This window comes from Belonocnema kinseyi, chromosome 6 (assembly GCF_010883055.1).
Source record: "Belonocnema kinseyi isolate 2016_QV_RU_SX_M_011 chromosome 6, B_treatae_v1, whole genome shotgun sequence".
Lineage (NCBI taxonomy): Eukaryota > Metazoa > Arthropoda > Insecta > Hymenoptera > Cynipidae > Belonocnema > Belonocnema kinseyi.
Window position 1 is genome coordinate 114,910,047 of NC_046662.1, and position 10,114 is coordinate 114,920,160.

Sequence of the window (10,114 nt, forward strand, 5' to 3'; positions counted from 1 at the left end):
AATAAAGGCAAGAGATGAGCGAGATTTAGTTATTATCTAGAAAATGAAAACAAGAGATAAACGAGATTTACTCATTGTCTGGTGAATGAAGGCAAGGTATAATCGAGATTATGTCATCCTCTAGCTATTGAAGGCAAGATTTGTCCAGGATGTTGTCAATATCTAGCCAAAGAAGGCAAGAAGTGTGCTTAATTTAGAAAATGTGCGGCCAATGAAGGCAAGTTCTGGGTGCGATTTAGTCATTGTATAGCCATTAAAGGAAAGAGATGACCAGATTTAGTTATTATCTAGCCAATGAAGGCAAGAGGAGAGCGAGATTTTATCATTATTTAGCCAATGAAGGCGTGAGATGAGCGAGATTTGGTCATTATCTAACCAATAAAGGCAAGAGATGATCGAGACTTAGTCATTATCTAGCCAATGAAGTCAAGAGAAGAGCGAGATTTGGTAATTATGTAGCCAATCAAGACAAGACTTGTCCAGGATTTTGTCAATATATAGCCAATGAAGGCATGAAATGTGCTTGATTTAGACAATATCCGGCTAATAAAGGCAAATCATTAGTGCGACTTAGTCATTATATAGCTATTGAAACCAAGAGATGAGTGAGACTGTTTATTATCTAGCCAAGGAAGCAAGAGATGAGCGAGATTTAATCACTACCTAGCCAATGAAGGCAAGATTTCTCCAATATGTTGTGAATATCTAGCCAACGAGGGCATGAAATGAGCTTGATTCAAGCTATGTTAGGCCAGTGATGACAAAACATGAGCGAGATTTAGTCACTTCCTAGCCAATGAGGGCAAGAGATGAGCGAGACTTATTCATTTTCTAGCTAATGAAGGCAAGCGTTGAGCGAGATTTCGTCATTATCTAGACAATGAGGGCAAGATTTGTTCAGGATGTTGGGTATATCTAGCCAATGAAGGCATGAAATGAGCTCTGTTTAGAAAATATCCGGCAAATGAAGGCAAGTCATGAGTGCGATTTAGTCATTATATAGCCAATGAAGGCAAGGGGTGAGAGAGATTTATTTATTATCTAGCCAATGAAGGCAAGAGACGAGCGAGATTTAGTCATTATCTAACCAATGAAGACAAGCGTTGTTCAGAATGTCGCCAATATCTAGCCAATGAAGGCATGAAATGAGCTTTATTTAGAAAATATCCGGCCAACGAAGGCAAGTCATGTGTGCGATTGAGTCATTATTTAACCGATGAAGGCAAGAGATTAGCGCAATTTAGTCTTCATCTAGCCAATGAAGGCATGAATTGAGCGATATTTAGTCATTACCTTGCGAGTGGAGGCAAGACTTGTCTAGGATGTTGTAAATATCTAGCAAATGAACGCATGTAATTAGCTTGATTCAAACTATGTGAGGCCAAAGAAGGCAAAACATGAGCAAGATTTAGTCACTTTCTAGCCAATGAGGGCAAGATATGAGCGAGACTTATTCATTTTCTAGCTAATGAAAGCAAGCGATGACCGAGATTTCGTCATTATCTAGCCAATGAGGGCAAGATTTGTTCAGGATGTTGGGTATATCTAGCCAATGAAGGCATGAAATGAGCTTCGTTTAGAAAATATCCGGCAAATGAAGGCAAGTCATGAGTGCGATTTAGTCATTATATAGCCAATGAAGGCAAGGGGTGAGCGAGATTTATTTATTATCTAGCCAATGAAGACAAGAGACGTGCGAGATTTAGTCATTATCTAACCAATGAAGACAAGCGTTGTTCAGAATGTCGTCAATATCTAGCCAATGAAGGCATGAAATGAGCTTTATTTAGAAAATATCCAGCCAACGAAGGCAAGTCATGTGTGCGATTTAGTCTATATTTAACCGATGAAGGCAAGAGATTAGCGCAATTTAGTCATCATCTAGCCAATGAAGGCATGAATTGAGCGAGATTTAGTCATTACCTTGCGAGTGGAGGCAAGACTAGTGTAGGATGTTGTAAATATCTAGCAAATGAACGCATGTAATTAGCTTGATTCAAACTATGTGAGGCCAAAGAAGGAAAACCATGAGCGAGTTTTAGTCACTTTCTAGCCAATGAAGGCAAGAGATGAGCGAGATTCAGTCATTATCTAGTCAATGTAGGCAAGAGATGAATGATACTTAGTCATTATCTATCCAGTGAATGCAAAAGATGGGCGAAATTTGTTTATTATCTAGCCAATGTAGACAAAACTTGTCTAGGATGTTGTCAATAACTAGCCACTGAAGGCATGACATGAGCTTGATTTAGACAATATATGGCCAATGAAGGCAAGCATGAAATTAGTGAGATTTATTCATTATCTAGCCAACAAAGACCAGAGATGAGCGAGATTTACTCATTGTCTAGCCAATAAAGGCAAGAATTGTGCAAGATTCAGTCATTACCTTGCGAGTGGAGGTAAGAGCTGAGTCAGATTTAGTCATTATCTAGCCAATGTAGGCAAGAGATGAGTGAGATTTAGTTATTATCTAGCCAATGCAGGCAAGATATGAGCCAATGAAGGCAAAAGATGAACGAGATTTGGTCATTATCTAGCCAATGAAGGCAACACATGAGCGAGATTTAATGATTATCTAGCAAATTAAGGCAAGATTTGTCCAGGATGTTATTAATATCTAGCCAACGAAGGCATGAAATGAGCTTGATTTAGAAAATATCCGGCCACTGAAGGAAAGTCATGAGTACGACTTAGTCATTACATAGCCATTGAAGGCAAGAGATGTGCGAGATTTATTAATTATCTAGCCAATTAAAGCAAGAGATGAGCGAGATTTATTCACTCTCTAGCCAATGAAGGCAAGATTTGTCCAGGATGTTGTCAATATCTAGCCATGGCGGCATTAAATGAGCTTCATTAAGACAATATCCGGTTAATGAAGGCAATACATGAGCGACAGTTAGTCATTATCTAGCTAATAAAGGCAAGATATTAGCGAGAGTTAGTCATTATCTAGAGAATGTAGGCAAGACATATTCTGGATTTTGTCAATATCTGGCCAATGAATGCATGAAATGAGTCTGATTCAGACAATATCCGGCCAATGAAAGGAAGCCATGTGTGCGATTTTGTGATTATCTAGCCAATGAAGGCAAGACGTTAGCGAGATTTAGTCATTATCTAGCTAATCAAGGAATGAAATGAGCCAATAAGGCGCAATTTGTTCAGGATGTTGACAATATCTAGCCAATGAAGGCATGAAATGAACTTGATTTAGAAAATATCCGGCTAATGAATGCAAGTCATGTGTGTGATTTAGTCATTATATAGCCATTGAGAGCAAGAGGTGAGCGAGATTTGTTTCGTTACCTCCCAATGAAGGCAAAAGATGATCGGGGTTTAATCATTATCTAGCAAGTGAATGCAAGATTTGTCCAGGATGTTGTCAATATCTAGCCAACGAAGGCATGAAACGAGCTTGATTTAGACAAAATCCGACCGATGAAGGCAAGCCATCAGTGCGATTTAGTCATTGTCTACCCAATGAGGGTAAGACATAAGCAAGAATTAGTCACTATCTTTCAAGTGAAGGGGAGAATTGTCCAGGGATTAATCAATATCTAAACAATGAAGGCAATAAAAGAGCTTGATTTAGAGAATATCCGGCCAATGGAGGCAAGTCATGAGTGCGATTTAGTCATTGTTTAGCTAATAAAGGCAAGATTTGAGCCAAACTTAGTCATTTTTCAGCCAATGAAAGCAAGAGATGAGCGAGATTTAGTCACTCTCTAGGCAATGAAGGCTAGATTTGTCCAGGATGTTGTCAATATCTAGCCAATGACGGCATAAAATGAGATTTATTCAGACCATATCCGGCTAACGAACGCAAAACAGGAGCGGCAGTTAGTCATTATCTAGTAAATGAAGGCAAGATATTAGCGAGAGTTAGTCATTATCTAGCCAATGTAGGCCTGAAGTGAGCTTGATTTATACAATTTCCGGCCAATGAAGGCAAGTCATAAGTGCAATGTAGTCATTATCTAGCCAATAAAGGCAAGAGTTGAGCGAGATTTAGTTATTGTCTAGCCAATAAAGGCAAGAGATGATCGAGATTTAGTCATTATCTAGCCGATGAAGGGAAGATATGAGCGAGATTTATTCATTATTTAGCCAATGAAGACAAGACGTGAGCGTGATTTATTCATTATCTAGCCAATGAAGTGAAGACTTATCCAGGAAGTTTTCAATATCTAGCTAATGAAGGCATGAAATGAGCTTGATTTAGACAATATCCGGCTAATGAAGGCAAGACATGAGCGTGAATTATTCATTATCTGGCCAATGAAGGCAAGACGTGAGCGGGATTTAGTCATTACCTTACCAATGAAGGCGAGATTTGTCCAGGATGTTGTCAGTATCTAGCCAATGAAGGCATGAAGTGAGCTTGATTTATACAATTTCGGGCCAATGAAGGCAAGTCATAAGTGCAATGTAGTCAGTATCTAGCCAATGATAGCAAGAGTTGAGCGAGATTTATTCATTGTCTAGCCAATGAAGGCAAGAGATGATCGAGATTTAGTCATTATCTAGCGGATGAAGTGTAGATATGAGCGAGATTTAGTCATTATCTAGTCAATGAAGATTAGACATAAGCGTGATTTATTCATTATCTAGCCAATGGAGTGAAGACTTGTCCAGAATGTTTTTAATATCTAGCTAATAAAGGCATGAAATGAGCTTGATTTAGACAATATCCGGCCAATGAAGGCAAGACATGAGCGGGATTTATCCATTATCCATCCAATGAAGGCAAAACATGAGCGGGATTTAGTCGTTATCTTACCAATGAAGGCGAGATTTGTCCAAGATATTGTCATTATCTAGCCAATGAAGGCATGAAATGAGGTTGATTTAGACAATATCCGGCAAATGAAGGCAAGTCATGAGTGCGATTTATTTTTTTTCAAGACAAATAAGGCAAGAGTTAAGTGAGATTTAGTCATTATCTAGCCAATAAAGGCAAGAGATGAGAGAAATTTATTCATTATCTAGCCAACGAAGGCAAGAGATGAGCGAGATTTGTTCATTGTCTAGCCAATGAATGCAAGATTTGTCCCGGATGTATTCAATATCTAGCCAATGGAGGCATGTATTAAGCTTGATTTAGACCGTATCGGGCCAATGAAGTAGTAGTAGTAGTAGTATTATTTTTAGTAGTGGTAGTAGTAGTAATAGTAGTAGTAGTTTTTTTTTCTAGGAGGGGAAATCTTGCATAATACACCCATTCTATCATTCGTCTTTAACTAAAGGCGAATCTTAGAATAAGTAGTGTCAGATGCTTACTGACTAAACCCCCCCCCCCCCTTTACCTTGCCAACCCATGCTCCCGGAATCCGCTTTCGCTTTACTTCAGGAACATGGGATGTAGGCCAAAAAGACGTACCTCGGCTTCCCGCTAACATTACTAACAAAAGTGTAGACAGTGTTTACCTACTCGGTATGTGGATTGCTGCAGCTTATCTTCCCTTCAGTTCACGTGTCGTCCTCGGCAGGGAAGACGCCTGTCTCTCCTCGGACTCTTGGCCTTCGAATCTGTGGGTGAATGTCTTGCTTAACTGACATTCTATAATAAAATATGTTCCAGCTTCTGCAATGGTGCGCATCGTCGCTACAAAGTCCCAATCAACTTAATTCCGAAGCATTAAATAAACTACATTTCTTGGAGTGATGGCCTCGCCAAGAAGTGTTTCAAGGGCATGTTTCTTTCCATCCCATCTGTTACATTCATATAATGTATGCTCCACATCGTCAATTTTCCCTGGACAGTAGTCACAGAGTTGACTTTCCTCGCGGTTTCTTCGGTATAGATAGGAATTAAAGTGGCCATGGTTCGTAAGAAATTGGGTAAGATGAAAATTTACCTCACCGTGTCTCCTGACAAACCATGGAGACACCTCTCCTATTAGGCTTGCAGTCCATCTTCCTCGAGAGTCGATGATCCATTGTTGTTGCCATTCCGCAAGCGTTTGTAGTCTCTCTTCTCTGTTTTAATTAGTGAACAATCATTTTCCGTTTGACACCTATTGTATATTCTTTTTCTCTCATTAGCAAGAAGAGTTATAGGAACTACTCCCGCTACAACCAATACTGCCGGCGCAGAGACAGTTCGATAGGAACTCGCTGTACGCATCGCGCATCGTCTCTGTACCGAGACCATTCGGTTTTGACATTTTAGCACAGCAAGTGCGTCAGCCCAAATCTTTGCTCCACATAGTAATATCAAGTGAGCCACACTTATCAATGTTTTTCCGCTCACTTGGTCTGGGACCTTTCATATTAGGCATAAGCCTGGAAAGATTTGCCACCGCTGCGCTTGCTTTATCAGCTGCCCTCTGAATCTGTGGCCAATGCGTGAGCTTTTGGTCGATTGTCTCTCCCAGGTATCTGACAACTTTTGTGGACTCAACGGATGCTCCTGTCACGTTAAATTCGACTGAATCACCAAATGCCTCTGCCTCGTGAGTACGACTACTTCAGTCTTACTGGCTGCCAAAGAGAGCCCATGTTCCTCAAGCCAGTTGTTAATCAGATGGGTGGCATGCTGTACTCTCCACTGTGCCATTTCAATATTTCTGGCTAGAATTATTAACGCTAGGTCGTCTGCGAAACCAATCAGTTTGGCCCATTCAGGCAAAACAATTTCCAACACTCCGTTATAGAGTATGTTCCATAGATCTGGACCAAGAACAGACCCCTGAGCCACACCTGCTGTAACTTTTCGTCTCTGCTGTCCTTCAGTGGATTCATACCACAATTCCCTGTAATCGAGGTAATCGCTGATCACCCTGCGTAAATAGGGCGGCACCCTGAACCGCTGCTTGTGCATCAAGGATATCAATCCACTTCGCTGAATTGAAAGCATTCTTTACGTCCAGGGGGACCAGCACACAGGCATTATCCAGCATAGAGAGTGGCCTAAATGAAGAAGGGGTAATAGGTAAATCCTTCCCCTTATCAGGCAGAACTAGTCTCTGCACCTTTTACCTCTTCGGAAAGACACCACATACCAACCACGCATTGAACATATTTAGCAGTATTTCAGGATACTCGTCAACAATTTGTTTGAAAATCGCACCAGGGACTCCATCGGGGCCTGGGGCCTTGTGTTTGTCCATCGAGTGTATGACGCTTCAAAGTTCTTCTATATTAAAATATTGTATTTCATCATTCATCACTGGTATCGGTGTGCGTCTTATCTCAGGGTGATCTGTGAAGAGTCCTTCCACTATTGCCTTCATAGACTGGGAATCTTTTGGAGGAACAGGTCCTACGCTTATAAGACAGTGGGTTACAATTTTGTACCCCCTACCCCAGATGTCTCTGTCAACTTCCTCGAGTAGCGAAATCCATCCCCTTCTTTTGCTGATTTTAATAGCCCGAGTTAGAGACTTTTTGGCCGCAAAATATATTTGGTCAGCAAGACCGGCGTCAGCACGACGCCTCTTACGCTGAGCCTTCCTGCGTTTAGCCAGTGCTTGTCTGCGAAGATCTGCTATACCTTCATTCCACCAATAATTTGGTTCTGGATGTCGGTGTCTAGCTCTTTTGGGCATAGACGCATCACATGCGGTAGAGATCATATTCATTGTCTTATCAACGACATCCTCTGCCATCTTCCGCGCAGTGGGACCTAGAGTGTCGAAAGTAGGTCTGTCCATTCCGGACAGTGTATCAAGCATCGCCACACGATCAACTCTAGCGACATTCCATCCTCGCGTTCTCCCGAAATCAGCATTGGCTCTTCTTCTTTCAGAGTGTAGAGCAACCCAGAATTTGATGTACTGGTGATCGCTTCATGTAAAATCTTCCAATACCTGCCATCTTTGTGTTGTTGATGAAGAACCCATAGATACAAGAGAAATATCTATGATGGTTCCCCGGCAGCCACTGCGTCTAAAGGTTGAGACCGTACCGTGTTAAGGATCATTAGGTCCAACCTGGTCACCATCTCGACCACACTACCACCTCTATTACAGGTCCATGGCATGCCCCATTCATGTGCCTTTGCATTAAAGTCACCCGCTATGATCACTGGGCAACTCCGGCTGTCACTTTGAGGGAACGCGTACCTTCTGTGGTTTCGTACAACAGACTTCTCTTGCTCAAGTAGCTGCTGATGATACGCGGTATATATGCAGGTACTTTGAACCGTCTTTCCAGAACATCAAGAATGTCAGACCACCTAACGGTGTTAAAGGCATTCCTGACGTCAAAGGTTATCATTATACAGACCCTCCTCGATCTGTGGTTACCGCTCCATGCTGCGTCGGTCTCTTGTAGCGCTTCAAGTATCGCTCCAACCGTCGATCTACCCTCCCGGAAACCATACTGGTTCTCGGCCAAGCCCCCTGCTGCCTCAATTGCCGTTCTTAGACTGGCACGTATGAGTTGCTCAAAGAGTTTTCCCATAGCATCCAGCATGCAGAGCGGCCTGTAAGACGACGGTGTTATGGGTGGGCCCTTTCCTTTGTCAAGAAGGGCTAACCTTTGCTTTTTCCATCGTGTGCAAAAAACTCCCGTTTTCAGGCAAGCATTATACATATTTAAAAAAATATATGGGTACTCCCTTGCCAGTACTTTTACAACCTACGTCGGGATACCATCAGGAACAGGCGCCTTTCCGTTTGTCATCTTGAATGTGGCCCTCCACAGTTCCTCCTCAGTGAAGAGAGGAACGGTTTCGGGAACCACATTTTCCTTGACGACACGGTCGGGATATCTGGTATCGAAGGCCCCAGGTGTCCGTGTCCACTGATAAACGGACTTCTACCCATTTTTCGTGTTTACTAGCATTTATTGCCCAGTTCAGCGTCTTTTTAGCAAGCAGATATTCTCTATTTGCCAGGGTAGCCGCATCCAATTTAGCCACGTTCCAGCCACCCTTGCTCTTCTGCGAATTGTAGAACTTCATTCGCTGATTTTCACTATCTATATCAAAGTATATGTACTGGTGGTCGCTAGCCGTATACTCTGCCAGTACCTGCCAATTCTTAACATTGCGCGCTATCACTGGTGTAGCCATGGTAATGTCAAGGATGCTCTCTCGTTGGCCTGCCCTTCTGAAAGTCGTACTGTTTCCGTTGTTGAGGATTGTCAGCTCTAGCATCGCTGCCATGTCACTAACCTCTCGTCCCCTTCTGTCTGTCCAGGTCATCCCCCATTCGCATGACTTCGCATTGAAGTCGCCTGCCAGGATGATTTCGCTGTCCAGACCACGGCACAGATCTCCAATTGTTTCTAGTTTTTCGTGAAACACCGCCTTTCCCGCGTTTGGCGAGAGGTAGCAGCTGACAATTGTGACCCTGCCACTCGTCACCCATACGTATCCGTCGCCTACACCGTGCTTGTGTACGGGAAACTGCGTGCTGTTAATTACCCAGATCGCCGCTGTGCCAGATGTATCTTGAAACCAGCCTGCGCCTCTACTTTGGTCGTATTGCTCGCTGTTAATAAAGATATCAGCACCCTTGTCAATTGCCAGCTGAGCCATTAACGCTTGTGCCAGCTTGCAGCGGTTGAGGTTACCTTGAAGTACTACCGTCATTCTCTTTTCTTATTACGCTCTCGTTCGGCGTCTCTATAGACCTTACATCTTGACGTACCAAGTATGTGATCGACAGGTCTGCCATCTTCTGTCGTTGCGAAAAGAGAACATTTGGCTACATTTGAGGATTGAGCGACTATGTGGCCTTCCTCGCCACACTTCCAGCACTGCTTTCTCCTGTCTACTCCTTTACAATCCATTGCAGCGTGGCCAAAGTTCAAGCAACGGAAACAACGGTTACTTTTTTCTTTTAATCGTACCCTACAACTAACCCATCCAATTTTGATATGGCCTAGCTGACTTGCCCTGATAGCATCTGGCTCTTTCAATACCACAAAAGCCATTAAACTGCCTCGAAACTCCGTTTTAGTCATATTAACCGTGACGTTCTGAATAGCTTCCTCTCCTAGGGCACTCGCCAGAGCCTCTGTTATTTGTGTTCCGAAGTTCAGCTTTGCGTCAATATAGACACCAAGGTATTTCAATGCATCTCCAGCCTCAATGGAGTGCCCTGCGATATCCGCAAAAGAGGGCTTTCTTCTGGAAGTTTCATTAGAAGCACTTCGT

The 10,114-nt window shown here is 42.6% G+C and overlaps 1 protein-coding gene across 1 annotated transcript; it reads right to left on the reverse strand.

The window, feature by feature from the left end:
- Positions 1–8,662: 8,662 nt before the first annotated feature.
- Positions 8,663–9,547, reverse strand: LOC117175568. The gene has a single exon (XM_033365275.1). The coding sequence runs from the start codon at positions 9,545–9,547 to the stop codon at positions 8,663–8,665; it is 885 nt and encodes a 294-aa protein (XP_033221166.1).
- Between the last annotated feature and the right edge of the window lie 567 nt (positions 9,548–10,114).